The sequence below is a fragment of the Panthera uncia genome, chromosome X, assembly GCF_023721935.1.
Source record: "Panthera uncia isolate 11264 chromosome X, Puncia_PCG_1.0, whole genome shotgun sequence".
NCBI lineage: Eukaryota > Metazoa > Chordata > Mammalia > Carnivora > Felidae > Panthera > Panthera uncia.
Genome location: NC_064817.1, coordinates 26,542,633 through 26,561,516, shown reverse-complemented (window position 1 = coordinate 26,561,516; position 18,884 = coordinate 26,542,633). Strand labels below are relative to the sequence as shown.

The 18,884-nt window shown below is 37.1% G+C and overlaps 1 protein-coding gene across 1 annotated transcript in view; it reads left to right on the top strand.

Moving 5' to 3' along the window:
- Positions 1 to 18,884, top strand: part of DMD (dystrophin) — a 1,998,908-nt gene that overhangs the window by 920,362 nt on the left and 1,059,662 nt on the right. The window contains exon 44 of the mRNA XM_049644567.1: positions 12,964 to 13,111. Coding sequence (XP_049500524.1) covers positions 12,964 to 13,111 — 148 coding nt within the window. The remainder of the gene's footprint in view (positions 1 to 12,963; positions 13,112 to 18,884) is intronic.

Sequence of the window (18,884 nt, the reverse complement as noted above, 5' to 3'; positions counted from 1 at the left end):
TTTTCAACGTTTATTGATTTTTGGGACAGAGAGAGACAGAGCATGAACGGGGGAGGGACAGAGAGAGAGGGAGACACAGAATCGGAAACAGGCTCCAGGCTCTGAGCCATCAGCCCAGAGCCTGACGCGGGGCTCGAACTCACGGACCGTGAGATCGTGACCTGGCTGAAGTCGGACGCTTAACCGACTGCGCCACCCAGGCGCCCCTTGTGTAAGCTGATCTTAAGTGGTGTATTTGGATTTGCTGAATGTCATGCTTTTATTTTTTTTTAATCTTACATTGTATATTTGGAATTTGTATTTTAATAACACTCTTGAGAAGAAAATGACATCTAAGTGTCTTACTTGCCCTGAAGATCAAAATCTGTTCACCCTCCATTTTGAAATAATACGTTTTTCCCCCCTCTCATACTCCTTTAGCAGAGAAATTGAAGTAAAATTTCTTGTGACCAAATCAAACGTACTATACCCCTCTCATTTGGAAGGAAACAACGAAAGACATATGACTCCATTTGCTACAGTAGTTTACATTTTCTCAATTACAATAGGAGTAAAATCAGCATACACAGTGAAATATTTGACTCTCCAAAGAAAAGTGTGCATTGTACTTGTGTTTGTGCATAGAAAAAAAACAGAAGCACTTGTACAGATTTTCCTCATTCATCGCTCTATATTGAAAAGAAAGTGCTCATATATGTGTATATATTTGAAAATTAAATAGTATTTTACAAATACAGCAGTTGTATATTTATATATTATATATCATATATAGTTATATATGTCTATCATGATTATTGTTATTGTGAACATTGAGCACTTACTATGTGCTTCACAACGTTTAGTATATTTTTTCCTAATCCTTCAAACAGTGCTGTGAGGTAGACATTATCATGCCCATTTCACAAATGAGAGTCCTGAAATTAAAAAAATTAAATCACTTGCTGAATTTTACAAAGCAATAAAGCAGAATTTCTAACTCCCCTTTGCCCATCTTCATATTTCATATGCTGTACAACCTCCTTGTTTTATGACTTGCTTTAAATTGAAAACCATGTCTCCCTTTTTGCCAGGTGATAGTGTGGGATTTCTCATCTACAGAACATTTTCCTATTAAAAGGTATAATAATAATTCAAAATGAATATCAATTGTATGTATGAAAATTAATTCAGTTAATTAATTTTAAATCTGCAAAAATTAAGTCCAACAGTATTTATGCGTACTTGTTACAGAAGTTAAAAATGGTGATTCAACATAGTTCCTACCCTTAGAGAACAATTGTTATAGTTTGGGGGTAATGATATCAATATAAATTAGAACGGACTAAATTCTTTAAAGCAGGACAAAAAGAGTGTTGGGGAAGTACAGAGAGAGGGTAGATTGCTTCTAATTAAGAGCATCAGAAAGCTTGTCATGGGAGAAGTTGTGTCTGGCAGAGAATCTAGGAGAAATAATATTTTGACACAAGACATATTATGAAGAAAACAAGCAAACAACAAAGATGAGGAACCCTGAAGGATGTTCATGGAACATTAAGTTAAATTCTATTTGATTGGAGAGTGTGATGTGAGAGGTCATGCTATGTAATGAGAAGTGACTAGGAGGAAGAGATATTAGTTTGAGAAATGGTTGTTTAAACTAGAGGTCAGGTCATTTATGAATCCTTTACTTTTAAAATATAAGATTTATCATGCTCAGAAATAAAAGTATGGAGCCAAACAATAACAACGTGATTTATGCCCAAGGGGACAGTGTGTTAGAGAAGTCGGATTTCTTGTCTTCTGTGAGATAGTGTGGTATTTTCTAATTTTAATGACACTTCTTAAAAAAACCATGTACACTCTTAACGCGTGGTATTCACCTCTGGTATTGCCTTGGATTCCTCCTTGGAAATATACAAGTCGCTTAACCTCCCAAAGTCTCAGTTTTCTTGTCTGGAAAATATAATAGTAGTACCCACCCTATGCTGTTGTGAAAATATTAAATACTCTGTTGAATCTGAAAACTTAGTAGGGTACGTAGTAAGTATCTGTGGGGGTGACTGCTTTTGCTGCTGTTTCTAGGTAAAAGTTCCTACATGAGTTACATATGTTTGTGTTTGAATGAAGAGAAAGACATCCTTATTTTGGATATTCTCTCTAGCTCACAAATTCACATAAGATTAAAAGCTATGATGTCAAACACTGTATCATCTTTATTTGGACTATATACTAGGAGATATGTAAATTAGGAGTGAATTAAATGCTCACATTTTGTCAAGGAGATCCATGAATATATCAAGTCCTCAGAAAGAATGTTACCTTAAACTTTTTAATAAATTTAAATTATTTAATTTAGACTGCTGAATCAATTTCTTTTGTTGATTTCTTTAAAAGATCCTAATATAAGAGGTAACATTACAGCTCATAATAGCAAACTATTTTTTCCACTTTGGGTATTTTTACAGGGTGCTAATTGTGCCAAATCAAGACATTGAAATTGCAGAATTTTTAGGTTAATATTAGCATAATCCTACATTGCCTTTTTTCAGAACCAGTGCAGGAATAGCATACCCTGAATATTTCCCCGCCATGACAAAACTGTCAAAAATTGCACCCTTTACACTCTCATTGGCCTGATGAGACTAGGTACTATGACAAAGATGTTTATAAAAGAGAAGGGCAAAGGAGATTTGTGGAATACCAGAGACATTTAGTAATACCAGAGACACTTTTGCTTTTCTTCTTATAATTAGCAAATTAAATAATCAGACGTCAAGGGTAGGTGAAAGTATGGAGTCTTATGTATTTGACTACTTATAAATTTATCCCAGGGATGTTTATGGTGTCTGCTACTAAGTCAAAATAATATGCTTCCTGAAGGCTTCCATCACTCTTATATGTACTTAGGTCAAGTTCTGATTTGTGTGTGTGTGTGTGTGTGTGTGTGTGTGTGAGTGTGTGTATGTGTTGTATATTTACAGTTCTAAAAGTCTTCACTTTTTCACGATGACTCAAGCTTATCAATGAAGTTTTCTTTTCACCTCCTCCTCCACAGATTTTCTTACTTGTAGGAAAAAGTGGCTACTACAGTGCCCATTTTAGGTTCCATTCAGAGATGCATGCCCAATAAGAGATCAATAAAGTTTAAAAACTTCTTTAGAATTGTAAAGAACTTTAAGATTTCTTTACATATTATTCGTGATAAACTAAAGTGTGAGGCTTTACAAGTAATGTAATTAGCATTTATCTAACTTTACAGTTATTATTTTAAATATTTTATTTTTAAGTAATCTCTACCCCCAACATGGGCTCAAACTTAGAACCCTGAGATCAAGAGTCACATGCTGTACCGCCTGAGCCAGCCGGGTGTCCCTACATTCTTGTATTTAAAGTTACACTATTAATAAATGAACTAGATTAATAGCTGAAAACATAAAGTAACACTATTGAGTTCTTGAGTATAAGGTGAATTTTATCAATATCACTGTAGTCTGAAACACTCCCATTTAAAAAATTATACTTCTTAAGTAATTATGCATCCTCATACTTAAATTAGTCCTTGGCAAGTTTTGTCCAAGTGTATTAATTTTTTTTACGGGATGGTGTTTAGCTTCCTAAACTATCTATATTTAAAAGTCATCCTGTGTTTTCTATTAGAGCAACAATTCTCTGGAAATGTACTGACTTATTTGCAAGATGATTTCTGATATAGAGTGAGATTTTTTTTAATTCTAAATTTTGTATGAATGTTATAAATTGTGCAGATTAACATGGGTTGCTACTGATAACAAAATACCAAAATGTTATTGTTATTTATAGCTTTCAGTGTGCTTTCATTCTCATCAAAATGCTATGTAATGTAGACAATATTATCCTTGCTTTATTTATGTGACAACTGGATTCAACAAGGTAAAATGGATTACCCAAACCTCATGGCTCCCAAATAGAAGATATAAGGAGCCCATGCAAATTACTCATGAATCCTTTCATTCATTCATTCATTTAACAAATATATTAAACACTTATGTGCCAGGAACACTGCTTGGTACTAGAAATTCAAAGGTGAATAAGGCATATTCCTTTTTGTAGGAGGCTCAGATTCTTTGGGGAAAGATAGGTCTATAAACCCACAATTAGAGCATGAGGTAAAAATCTATTTTTTAATGTTTATTTATTCATTTTTGAGAGAGAAAGAGCACAAGCAAGTGGGTGAGGAGCAGAGAGGGGGAGAGAGAGAGAGAATCCCAAGCAGGCTCCATGCTATCAGGGTAGAGCCCCATGTGGGGCTCAAACTCCCAGAGATCATGACCTGAACAAAATCAAGAGTCAGACACTGAACAGACGAAGCCCCCGAGGTGCCCTATAGGACATGAAGTGGAATCTTAACAGAGGTTTTTGCAGAGGGGGGAAACTTTTCTTATGGAGTAACTTATTTCAGGGGAGAGAGGCTTCACAGAATAAAGTGACATTATGGAGCAGAGACAATCTAAAATATAGCAAAAGACCCAGAGTAAAAACAGAATTTAGGTTGTTATGGAAGTTTTGAGACAACTCAATGTCTTGAAGTGTAGTATACGTTGTAATCTGTGTGAATTTATGTGGCAAAACCAAAAAGGAAAAAGGGATGGCAGTGTAGACATAGATTAGAGAATTGTGAGAAATGGATGATAGGGAAAGATGAGCCGGGGTATGGAGAGGAAAAGGTATTAGGGGCTTTCAACAAAGGCCATGTCAGTGGGGCTAGACCAAAGAGGCCAAATTCAGGAGTCACTTCTGATTTAGAATTGGTGGGATATAGAGGCGCCTTGGTGGCTCAGATTTAGGTTAAGCGTCCAAGTCTTGATTTTGCCTCAGGTCAGGATCTCATGGTTTGTGAGATCGAACCCCACGTCAGGTTCTGCACTGGTGGTGTGGAACCTTCTTGGGTTTCTCTCTCTCTGCCCCTCCTCTGCTCCTACACATGCTCTCTCTCTCTCAAAATAAATAAAAGAAATTAAGAAAAGTAGAATTGGTGGGATATAGAGACAAGCATGGTGAGAAACAAAGAGATGAGTAAAGGATGACCTCCAGATTTCTAGCTTGGAAATGATTAACTCAAATTACAAGTAAAGATTAAGAGGAGAAAATAGGGATTGTTAACATGTCATATTTGAGGCTTCAAAAAAACAGCCAGATAAAGAACTTAGGTAAAGGCCAGAACCTGAAACTATGTGCTAATCACTTTGTAGATGAAGGGTAGGTAAAGTCTAAGTCTGGCCCAACACCAGTTTTTGTAAGTAGAATTTGGTTGGGACCCAGCCAAACCCCTTTGCTTCTGTTCAGTGTGTGGCTACTTTCAAGCTACAGTGGCAGAGTTGAGTACTTGTAACAAAGACCACTTGGCCAACGAAGCCTAAAATACTTACTCGTCGGGTGCCTGGGTAGCTGAGACGGTTAAGTGCCTGCACTCTGGATTTCGGCTCAGGTCATGATCTCATGGTCATGGGATCGAGCCCAGCGTTGGGCTCTGTACAGAGCCTGGTTAGGATTCTCTATCCTTTCTCTCTGCCCCTCCGCTGGCTCGCATTCTGTGTCTCTCAAAATAAAGAAACTTTAAAAATTAATTCATTAACTAATTAATTAAATACTTACTTCAGAAAACTTTATAGAGAAAGTTGCCAATCTCTGGTGTATATGTTAGTTGAAATTTTAAAAGTTAAGGAGATTCTGTAGGGGAATGTCCAGGCAGGAAATCCAAGAGGCTCACCTATAATAACGAGATTTCTCTTTGAGTAAAAAATATGCCGACTTTTAAACATGGCAAAAGAGTCCTTTGTGATTGGAAAGAGGTCACATTAAGTGTTGATGTTGGTGAGCTAGTTCAAATAAAGTCCATCTTTTCTGTTTACTCGTATGGCAATAAATGAAAACTTACTATCAGAAACCAGAGAAACAAAATGTGTGGAATTTCAGCAGTGGAGAGAGGGAATAAAGGCATGAGAATGGGTTGCTAAACTCAAGTATAATAGTCACTGTAAAAAAAACTTAAGAGCAGAGTACCATTCCAAAGTGGCTTGTAGCCTGAACCAGACTCACAACATAGACAGGATTAAGGGTATTATATTACAAAATAAAATGTCAATCCAGAGCTTTAAAAATACTAGCAATGGATATACTGAAAATAATAAAACTGAATGAAAAATCTATTACTTTATGTCAATGTATCTGTATTCCCTTGCCCTGCTCTAGAAATATTTCAAATTATAAAATTTGTATTTACAGTGAGAGCAGAATTAGCTGAATTGAGGGAATCGAGTAGGAGAGACTTACTTTTCACTGCACACATTTTTGTTTTTCCACCATACACCATTATTTTGTTCCCTATGCACGTCTTACCTTATAAAATAAAATAAAATGTCCTGTTTAGAAAACACACATCTTAGTTCACACTATACATGAAAATAAAACCCTGGAGGATTACCAAGGTAAATGGGAAAAAGCAAATTAATACAATTTTTGCAAGAAAATAGGGAATATGTTAATGAATGTTGGATAGAGGAAGATTTCTTAGACATACATGTAAAGCAGTAATCAGAATTGAAAATAATACACCAAGACTATGTTTTATATGAATAACTTCTGTACATCAAAAGACAACATTGAGAGTGTAAAACCGAAAGCCACAGCGTGTGAGGAGTTACTGGGAACACACAAATAACTGATGAAGTACGTGCGTCCATAATTGAAGATTTCCTACAAATCTTTAAGAACAGACAATGATAGAAAACCGAGAGGAGTTCTTGAAAAGTGAGGGGGTGGGGGCACAACGAGGGCTTGTGGGCTGCTGACAGTGTTTTATATCTTAGGATGGTGTTTCCAGAGTGATCAACTTATACTGCATAGCAAATGTGTTTTATGTCTCACATTAACATAAGACTTTTGTCATTTTCACAAAGAAATCCAAATGGCCAGTGAACACAGAAGGAATTTGCCAGCCCCACTAGAAGTCAGAGCTTGCAAATTAAAACTAAAATATCGCCATGTATGACCCGGATGGTTGAGATTTGAGAGGCTGGCAGTCCCACTTGCTGGTGAGAACGTGGAGCCCTGGGAATTCTCATACACTTGCTCTTGGACTGTAAATTGCAAAGGGGAGTGTAAACTTTCATATGCTACTATGCTAGGAGTGAAAACCATCTCGTAGTATTTTGTCGCATTAAAGATGTACATAACCTGTGGCTCATCAGTTTCAGTCCTAGGTATATACTCCACAGAAATGCTTGTGCACACATTCCAGGAGATAGGTACAGGAATGTCCATAGCAGCATTATAATAGCTTCAAACCAGAAACACCTAAATATGTATTAACAGTTTTAAAAAGCATGCAGAAGAATATTATACAACAATGAATAAAGAAATATTTTTGATTAATTACATTTAAACATTTTTAACAAAAATCTTAAAAGTATAACTTTGTGGGGAGAAAAGGGGAAAAAGTATAATATTGAGCAAATAAACCCTCATATAAATAATACATATTATATGGTTGCATTTATAAATTTTCAAAAGCATATACAACCAAAAACTCCAGTGTTAAGGAGGCTTATTTAAATTTCAAAGCTCTAAGGGAATGATTTAAGTTAATGAAGGACATTAAATTGTGGAGGTAGCAGGGAGTAGTGATTGAGGCAGTTCAAGAGGGTTTCTGGCTACTGGAGGGGCACCTGGGTGGCTCAGTCAGTTAAGTGTCTGACTGTCTGTTTTGGATCAGGTCAAGATCTCACAGTTTTGTGAGTTCCAGAGCCCCACATTGGGCTCTGTGCTGAACGTGCAGAGCCTGCTTGGGATTCTCTCTCTCTCTCTCTCTCTCTCTCTCTCTCCTCTCTCTCTCTCTCTCTCTCTCTCCTTCCCTCCCCCCCCCAGGGTGTCTCTCTATCAAAATAAATAAATAAACTTAAAAATGTTTATCTTGGGGCGCCTGGGTGGCTCAGTCGGTTAAGCGTCCGACTTCAGCTCAGGTCATGATCTCGCCGTCCATGAGTTCGAGCCCCGTGTCGGGCTCTGTGCTGACCGCTCAGAGCCTGGAGCCTGCTTCGGATTCTGTGTCTCCCTCTCTCTCTGACCCTCCCCCGTTCATGCTCTGTCTCTCTCTGTCTCAAAAATAAATAAACGTTAAAAAAAATTTAAAAATGTTTATCTTAAAGATGGGTTCTGACTACTGGAAATTTGTTTTTAATTTCTTGGCTTTGGTGATGGCAACATGGGATTATATGTATCCTTCTCTATATTGTTTCACAATAAAAGGTGTTTCAAAAATACATATAGTGTGGTTCAGGTCAGACATGGGAAACCATGGATTCTATGCTAGAGTCGTGATTCAGCTTCCATGAACTGGATAATGAATTACCCCCACCAAAGAGACACTGGCATGTCTTGGAATTTATATTGGTGATTTGCTTTGCATTTGAAAATCTAAGCCAAACAGAGGCAGAATAATTAGACCCACAACTACTACAACTGTTTGTCGAACACTGCCAGGCACTGTTCTGAGAAATTTAAATACATTCCTTCATTTCACCCTCACAATTAACCTTTGGGAAAAAGTAGGAACTACTTTTATACTTACTTTTCAGCGAGGTCCCTGACTTGTCCAAGGCCACACAGTAAATTGTGAAGCCAGAATTCCAGCCTCGGCAGTGTGACCACCGTGCTCTGTTTGCTTGAGGAGGTGAGATCATGGGTCCAGGTACAAGCATGTATCCAGCGAGTGTTTGCAGTGAGACAGACACTCAGGAAGCTGGAGTAGGGTCTAATTATGCATGAATGGACCTGGGTCCAGTATATTAACAAATAGGCATGAGAGGACATACTTCAGCCTAGAAATCTTGGGCATTGTCTTAGGAGAGAAAAATAAAAGGGGTATCAGGGGGGTAGGACAAGTTAGAGCCGTGGGAGCGCTCCTCAGAGTAAGTCAGGTTCTGTAGAAAAGAAAAAAACAGTAAGTGCTAGCATTCTTAGGTTTTACTACATAATTGTATTACTGGGAAAGCGGCGGCGGGGGGGGGGTGGTTGTGGTGGTTGGGGACGAGTAAGGTACCATGATTTGGGACAAAGAACTAATTTAACTTTATTTATCAACACCTACAGTTTGAACCATGAGACGTTAGTGGAGGTACCTCCTACTCACCTCATCAAAGATGAAATATGTAGGAAGAAACAATCAACAGCCTAATGCTGAGTTAGCAGACCCAAGTACGAAGCCACAATGGATGTGTCAGAAGGCGACTAGGATATTATTTATTTAAATCTATTTCATAGAATTGAGCACCACCTTAATGACCTGAAAGTGTTAAAGTAGGTCCCAAAGTACCTAAATTACTCCGTAAATGTAATTTATGCTCGAGAATAATCTGACTAACTTGATTTAGAACAGCAGGAAATAAGTTATGCTGCACATAAATGAAGCAGCAGTGTAATTTTAAATACTGCTTGCATAGTGAATGAGAAGTTTAATATTTGCAAAATTTTAAAATCACTTGATTGATTATCCATATGTGTATACTGACATTTCTGTCCTTTTTTTAGTTGGTTTTACATTTCCTCTTACTGCCAGGGGAAAAAAAAACAACCAAATTCCCCCCCCCCCCAACTAATAATGTAGAGGGTAAAACTTATATTTATTTTCCTGAATGGTATTTTTAATATCTCTCTGTGTTTCTAGTTGTCGCTGCCTTTTTCCTCCATCCTGGGCAGTCCGATAAGAGCCTAGTGACTGATTAGAGATGAAATTTATAAATGTAACATTGTAAAGCTAGAACAATTTATATATATTCATTGAGAATTTTCCTCGGTGGGTAAGAGTGTAAGTTTAAAAGCAGTCATGATAAAAAATGAAATTTTACATAGTAAATTCAAGAATAGATTTAGACTTTGCTGTTAACAACACATATTAAAATGCTGAAAAGTATATTTTAAAATTTTATGCAATGCTTGAAATGGAGTTTAAAATATTATTATTCGCATTAAATGCCGTCACGTGTAAAGTGCATGCTTTTATTCTTTAATATTTTGTTTGAATAGACGTACTCATTTTTTAACATTAATTTTAACAATAAAATTAAATCAACTTTACAGTTTTCAAAGTTTTAGTGTGTGCAGGCCATAATGAATACTCTAGATTTAGATGTTTGCAAAGTGACAGTGTTAGTAGTTCAAACCAAGTCTTTTAATCCAAAAGTTTGGATTGCAGAAGTTGGGGGGAAAGGGAGAGAGGGGGAAAGAGGGCGTTTCAAGAATAAGGTACTGATGTACAAAGGCATACAGGCCTGAGGCAGCAGCAGGGCCTGGGGAACCACAGAGAGCCCTGTGTGGCTGACAAGTCCATCCTGTCTCATTTTTTGTGGGTCTGGAACAAGGCTGTAAGACTATGAGCAGGGGCCCACAGCCCGTTTCCCTTTTCTTCCTACCTCTGGCTTTGCCTTGCAGAGCCAGGAGTACTGTGATCATTAGGATCTATGGGCCCTTAGGGTTTTCTTCTTTTGAGAATCTTGTGGAAAGATGATCTCTGGAAAGGAACAGGGCTTGGAAGGGGAGGAGGCTTTGCGGAACCTAGTAGAAGGTGGTCATCTCCAGCGCGGTGATGGGTGGAGGGACACCTCTGTGAAGCAGCCTAGAATGAAAAGTTGGTATTTAGAGGACACGTGGGAGAACAGCCACCTGCCGGTAGCTGAAAAGAGTCAGCAAGAGGCTGATTTTGGTGGTGGGGTAGGGGGAAGCAAAGCAAAGTAGGAGGGAGACCGATGGCTGCTATAGAGGTAGAATGGTAATTTGTGACCAAATGTCAACTCCTGTGTGCTCTGGTTACTTCTGCCTGTTTCTCGGGCTCTGGTAGTGGGAAGAGTGTTGCAGGCGGTAGTCGTTAGCGTGTGAACCTGCCTTTTGAAATACTTGGAAGTTACTGCATTTTTCTGAGTATCAAAGTATGAAGTGCATGTTGTAGAAACACTTAACAACATGGAAAACTATACGGGGAAAGTCAAAATCAACTATAGTCTCACCAAGATGGGACAGTACCAACTATGCCTCATGGCTTTTTAGATTCTCTTTTAACCACAACTTTGACTGTAGTGATGTGTCTAGAAGACGGATGCAGTGTACAATTTTCTGTTAAAGGAAATAAATGCCTATGGTGTACCCTTAAGTCATTTATTGTGTATTAGATAGAGCCAAAAATATAAGCAAACAAAATAATGATTAAACATGCAAAATATTTCCAACGTCATTTTGAGGTTGATGGATATACCATATTTGAGCAACTCTAGAAAGCCCTTAATTATGAAAGGCAGAATTCATTCCTTTAAACTAGCTAGAGTTACAGATTACCCCTTTTGGCTGCCTTTGGCTGACTTTTTAATGCTAACAAGATACTGTTTTAGATATTTTTAACGTAAGAAATAGAGTTCATCATTAAATGTGGTATCTGATAAAATGCAATGTAGCTGTAGATGCGTTATTAAATATTTGGAAGACAATAAAGAAGATAAAAAGAAACAAAAATCCTACAACTATCTCTTTGAATTATTCAACTGGTAAGGCTTCATCCTGAAAAAAGGAAATCCCACGAAAGAAACTGGAAGACCGTGACGGGCATGATGGAAGCCAGGGAGATCCGAGTTAGAATCCCCTTTCTGGCATCTTACTCTGTTTACTTTTTGGCAGGCTGCGCAGCCTCTTACTTTTCTCTGGTAGAAAATGGGAACAATAATTGTTGCAGTGCAGGGGTGCTGCAGGAATCCAAGAATAAGTAAAAACTCAGAGCCCGCTGCCTGGCTTATAATTAACGGTTAAGAAATCTTAATTCCGTTCTCTTCCCAATAAAAACAAGAGGGAGTTGGGGTATTATCTCAGTTCTAAAATAATTTATAGTTCCTAAATGGAGGTACAGACCTGAAAAGATGTTGAGATATTCAAAATTATAACCCATTGAAACTTTAAGAGCAGACTTCCTAGAACTTCTACAGGCTTATTGCACTCTGAGGCAGCCCCACAGCCAAGAACCTTCAGGATGGTTTTGGTTTCATGACAGCAAATACCTGTTTGGACAGGCCCCAGGAGACCCACTAGTTCATAAGCCCCATAAGACTTTAAAACTTACTTTGCAGAGTATTTTTCACCTTGACTGTACATTAGGATAGTTGGGGTGCTTTTAAAAATATGAATATCAGGATCCCACCTGAAAAGATACTGATGGTTCTTATGTGCAACTGTCTTAGGATAAACATACAGCCCTGACTCATTTCTGCCTCAGTCACTTCTGTGACTGGAACATGACCAAATACTTCCTTCTTAATATTCTTTTCTCGTGGGATAATAGCACAATACCTTACACTAAGTTCTTTCACCATTCAGGTGAAAATGTTAGCAGATGCAATAAAACAACATTAAAGGAAGACGACACTCATCACCTGGTTTAGATGAGTCTATGAGTTAGCTGGTTGCTTATATCTGATCTGACGGTGTAAGTTACATCTGTCATCTTGGATGCTTGAGGACCTTAATGAATAAACTCTTTCATATCAGAAGTAATACCAAATTTGTAGGCTTCATGAGATAATTTGATTTTGACTCAAAACCTATGTTGACATTGACCCTCTTTCTATCTTTGAAATACTTATTAGATGCTAATATACTTTTTAAATTCCTGGAACTTTTTTTTTACAAATTAAATATGCTAATAGGGAAGAAAATGTTAATACTCCATAATTGTTGTTTTTAGCTTTGTTTCAGTCAAGAAATGTGTTTGATTTTGAAGGGAAAATATATAGCCTTTTATTTTAATTCATCCTTTTTATTCAGTATCATTTACCTCTGTTAATTGAAACTGAAATCTACAAATGTGAGAACCGATCAAAATAATATCCTTGCCAATGTAGCAAAACATACATGCTATGTCCATATAATTGGTATAATCTATTTATTTTACTTGATCCATATTTTTGCCTCTAGGCGATTTGACAGATCTGTGGAAAAGTGGCGGCGGTTTCATTATGATATGAAGATACTCAATCAATGGCTAACAGAAGCTGAACAGTTTCTCAAAAAGACACAAATTCCTGAGAATTGGGAACATGCCAAATACAAATGGTGTCTTAAGGTAAGGTTTTGAGACCTCTTTTTTCAGACTGTCTTTATCTTCACCACAATATCACAACTTTTTAGCTGCTTTAAGCTCAGGCTGTGAAGGATGACGGCAATTTACAATTCCTGACTTTTGTTGTGATCACTACACATACAGAGCATCATTGTAATGACCATGTTGGGAGACTGTGCTGTGGACTACTTGTCTCAAGGTGAGAGTTAGCCTAGGTATAACTGGCTTATCTGATGAACTGCAAGGTATAATTGAACCTGTGATATAGGGAAGCATCTTGCAGCAGGGTGTCCTGTGGCTTTGGGGTAGTTTGTGTTTTTGCCTTATGTTGAATCCTGTCCAGGAGGAGAACCTGTGGTAGACTTAGCAATAATGTAGTTCTGGAAATATCCATCATGATAAAAGTATAGTTCTGTTTCCCTAGAGACAATTGTGGTGATGTAGCAATATTTGTATATATTCTATTGACACAATGCCTTCTGAGATAGTCCAGAGGCCAAAACAATGCAGAGTTAATTGGTGGTACTTATTGACTTTTTTATGGCTTATGTTAATGGAAACGCAACATATGGATTATAACCAGCGTATAGTTTATTTTCAAGTTGCTGTGTCTTTTGAGTGTGCAAATAAAGATAAATTAGATTTTGGAGGTTATAACTTAGGTTATAAAATATATAGTTTAGGTACAAGATATACTGAGTTTATTACACCAAGTCTTAAGTACTTTTTGCAACTTTTTTAGCTCAAATTGTTCACGTACCAATTTTCAGTCAAGCAGATTTGAATTGTGGCTGGATTCATAAAAGCAGTATCATATTCAAATTTACAGTTCTCTATTCTCAAATAGTTTTTTTGCCTGGCAAAAATACCTTTTGATATTAATAAAGTAAGCTTGCAAGCACTTACTCATATGTAGGCAATGTAAACATATGGCGTGAATAATTTTAAAATCTTTTGTAATTATATGTATATCAAACTTGTATATACATCAGCATTGGCATTGGAGATAGAAGAAACGCACGGCTTTCCAATCTGCCATCATACAGAAAATACATTTTGTAATAGCACTTAAGTAAACTTTGGGCTCCTGCAGCATCCCTAGGTCTCTAAAATATGTGTCACAAAGGTGCCATTGAGGAGATGTTAAACTTCTTGCCATTGCCAGAGATACCCTATACAAGTCGTTATATATTTTAATCTGGTTTTATTATTTAAAAATATATACACTCACTATAAAAAATAAAGCAATGCGCAAGTGTGTGTATACTTCCATTCTACTCCTCAGGGAGTGGTTGTTTGGATATGGATTTTGGTACATATTTCAGGTCAGCATCTTTGGGGAAGCCCCCTCTGAGATGGCGATTAGCATACGGAAGGCTGATTAGGGAGTGCTTTTGGAAATTGAGAAATTGGTTTATGATGTGCCTTGGTATAATTTTCTTCATGTTTCTTGTTCTTGAGGCCTCTTAAGCTTCTTGGCAAATATGGGTTTTTAATGTTCCTCAGATGTGGAATTTTTAAGGCGTTAGTTTGAAGGTTCGGTTCCTTTTTATTTTCGGTCTTTTTTCCTGTGTAATTCATTTTACATGATTTATATTGTCAAATTGACCATCGAATCTTTTGCTATGCCTAATCTGTGGTTAATCCCATCTAGTGTAGCTTTTCAACCCCAGACATTATTGTTTTGTGTGATTCAACACATTGTCAAAGTATGATTTGGGTCTTGTAACATCTTTCATGTCTCTACTCAACTTATCACTCTTTCCTCTACCTTTTTGAAAATGTGGAATACAATTATAACAACTGTTAAAATGTCCTTGTCTTGTAATTGTATCATCTGTGTCTATTTTGGGTTGATTCCAATTAATTTTTCTCTTCATTATGGGTGTTATTTCCCTGCTTCTTTGGATGACTGGTAATTTTCACTGGATGCCAGATGTGAATTTTAACTTGTTGAGTGCTTCATATTTTTGCGCAGATAAAGATTCTCGACCTTTGTTCTGGGACACAGTTAGTTTATTGGCAACGATTTGATCTTTTGAGCACCTCTCTTTGAGACTTGGTGAGTTTTGAGCAGAGCAGCCTAAGTCCAGTGACCCACTACTGAGACAAAACCCTTCTGAGTATGGTCTCTGATGCCCTGTGAATGATGAAGTTTTCTACTGTGGCTGGCAGGAACAGGCACTATTCCAGCCATTTGTGAGGTCTGGTGACTGTTACTTTAATCTTTTTGTGTAGCTCTCTCCCTAGTCATGTGTAGTTTCCTCACATGTGCCAGCTGATCAGGATTCAGCTGTAGACTGGAAAGGAACTCTCTAGGTCTCCAGTGTTCTCTCTCTCGGCATCTATCTCCTATTTGGTACTCTGCCCTGTGACCCGTAGCCACCTTGGACTCCAAGGAGTCCCAGCTTCATCTCATCAACTCAGGGAGCCCTCCTAGCTTTGTGATGGTTTCTTATCCTTTGTCACAGCCTTGATTTCTCTTCAGACAGTAAGCTGGAGCAAATGTAGACTCACGTCATTTGTCTCTAATTTCTCAAAGATCTGTATCTGTCATTGCCTGGTAAATAATGGCTTCACAGCCATCACTTCGTACATTCTGTCCATTTTATCAAGCTTTTAGCCAATAAGTTAAATCTGTTGTCTGTTACTCCAGCTTGGCTAGAAGCTGCTAATTGATGTCATATGATCTTTTAGTACATTTACTTGTATATACTCTTGCAACTGTGTAATGCTGGTAAATGCTTTAGAGTGTCTTAAGATCCCCAGTTCTTGACAGTGTGGTTTAACTGAAATGTATAAACATCTTTTAAAAACTCTTTCCCTTAACTGGAGGACTTTTTTAAAATGACTATTTTATTTAGACTGTTTTTGACTCAATTTCTACATGAAACATGGAAGGGAATTCTGGATGTCCAGGGAAAAGTTCTTTTAGCTAAGAAACTGTGAATGATATTGCAAGTCCTTTAAAAAGTTAAGGTGTTTTCCCCCCTGGTGATAAGAAAGCTCCAAGATCATGCACATGCACATACATAAGATGCCTGGGGTTATCCTTCCATTCTGGTAAGTCTCAGAAAAAGAGTCCAGAAAGACTCTGTAAGGCACCACCGTTAGTAGGACACAAAGAAGCTCTGATAATTTCAGCTCTCTTGGCCGTAATCGTTGTCAACTGAGGAATAACAATTAGGAGAAAGAGTTTAAATTTTTGCTAAGAAGTTATTTTAGGAAACAGAATGTTGATGGTGCCTGTTAGGAGCAGAGAGATTTGTTGGCATGGACCAGTAATGGTTGCTTTGAGGAAAATCAACCAAGCAGCCCATATACTAAACAGATATATACAGCGGTACATGGGGATTTAAAGCCTCATATGTAGAAGGTTTAGCAACACTATCACGTCTAGATATGAAATAAATAAAAAGAATGTACAATGTTGTAAGCGTTTATGTATTTCTATCAAACTGCATTTTATTTCACTCATTCACTTAAAAAAAAAAAAAGATCAGTGTCCTACTGACTCTTGGTGTTGTCATTCAAAATAAAATGACTGCCAACACCAGAAAGATGGTCTGGTTCTGTGCAACTCAATGATTTTTTTCTCTGTGACAAGTTAATAAAATTAAATATATGAATCCATGTTTCTCAAGATATTCCAAAACTTTCTTTATGCCACCGTAGAAAAATCGCATGTTTTTCATGTAATTACATGTTCTAAAAAATTACATGTTTTTCATGAGAATATATCAATTGTGTTATATGCCACTAAAAACTCACTTGTTAATACATTCACTCGATTACTTGTGCCTCTTCTTCTATATTCATGCCACAAGCAGTAACTGAGTGCATGTGCAAAGTTATATTACCCACAAAAATATTGACATGCCACATTAGGTAGGCTCTGATAAAAGTTTTGAAGATTGGCTAAGAGGTTGGAAGGCACATTCAGAAAGTGTTGGTTCAAATCCTAGCTCCTTTAGCTTAATAGTTGCAGAATCTTAGAAAAGTGTCTTAAGTCTCTCCATGCCTCTGCTGTCTCTTCTCTTAAATAGGAATAGAAGTGCAATCTGCATATGGCACTTAGAATTGCGTTCTCCCCAAAATAATTGCTCATTAAAATGAAAGATATTATTATAACTTCATAAGTGCTTAGCCTATATCTATAAAAACACAAATGTATTCACTTAATTACTGTCCCCAGACGTCGGAAATGCAGATTAAACAACCTGGCAATTTCACTAAACCTTGTTTTTTTTAATGAATTATGACATTTTCTCAAAGGACAGCTCTTGGATTAGGAATCGAGGAAAATTCTAGTCCAGCCAAGCACATCGTCCTCAGATAGCTGATACTTCTGCCTACTCATTTTAGAGCAAGAAGAAATGTTAATGGGAGTTTTCAAAGGGAGAGCTGAACACCATGAAAGAAAGTTATGAAAATAACACGAACTCCTATAGTAACCGTGAATTGGTGCACCAGGAAGTACCTTGAATGAAAAAGGAAAAATGGAAATCATGATGTGTCCTAACATTTAGCTTTACAGTTTATTCCAGAGTAAAAAGAAGTAAATTTTAAAACATGGACTGTTATTTAATGGGGTTGAAAATTCTTGAGGTTTACAGTAGAAATGATCAAAATCGCCATTAGATCGGATATTTAAAAAAGTGGAATATTCTTGCTGTTAATGGAAATGGAGGCTGTTTGTTCTTTGGAGCAGTGCTGCTCAGTGGACCATATTTCAGCTCTGGAAAGCAGTCTGCAGTTACTCAATAAATTAAACAGAAAATTTCCACAGGACCCAGCAATTTCACTGCTGGATTTGAAAACATGTGTTCAAACAAAAACCTGTAGATGAATGCTCACAGGAGCACTATTCATAATAGCTAAAAGGTGGGAAAAGAAAAACAAATTCCCATTAACAAATGACTAAATAAAAACTAACAGCACCTTCTAAAGATTGTTGCCATGAGCAAGCAAGAAACCTTGAAATCTTAAGAAATGCCGTTTAAAATCCAGCTTAAGAAGTAAACAGAAGAGGGATTGTTTAGATGAAAGTTTTTAGGCTTTAGAGTGACGAATGTTAAGCAAACATAGGTGTGAAAAACAGCAGCGTGTTATTTTGACACGAATTAACTGCTGTTCTTAGGCAAAGCATCATCTTTTTAAGGTTAAGTTAATTAATTTTCTGGTATATCTTTCAATGTTACTGTGTTTTACTCCTCCATAATATATATTATATTGTACATGTACTATACACACACACACACACACACACACACATATTGCTGTAAAGAAATTGAGTTAAAACTGTTTATTTTGTAACATGATGATACAACTTAATTCACTGTGATTGAGGATACAGTCAGCATGGATTAGATATGCCATGTTGGAATGTTCATGTTCACCATCAAATCTCAAATACTTAGTCTAAACTTACGTCCCAGTTACGCAGAATATACTTTGCCTTTTCTCAAATTGGAAACCTGCATGAAGATAGAAAATTACTTATAAACCGTGTAGTTACAGCATGAGAACATCCCTGTGATCTCTCGGAGGAGACAATAAATGGAGAAAACAGGCTCTGTGTCTTGGAGTTGGGGAGAGAAGGCAAAAAAGAAGAATCTAAGAGGCTAAGTTTAGCTCCTCTTCAGCTCTGCCTTACCTTGGCTATTTGTGATGGAGAGAAGAACCGCCAAGTACTTTGTAAAGGACCCAAATCTTACTAAGTTTAGATTCACAGAGCACATTGGACTTAGGTAGCTCCTGCCCAAAAGTTTGAGAC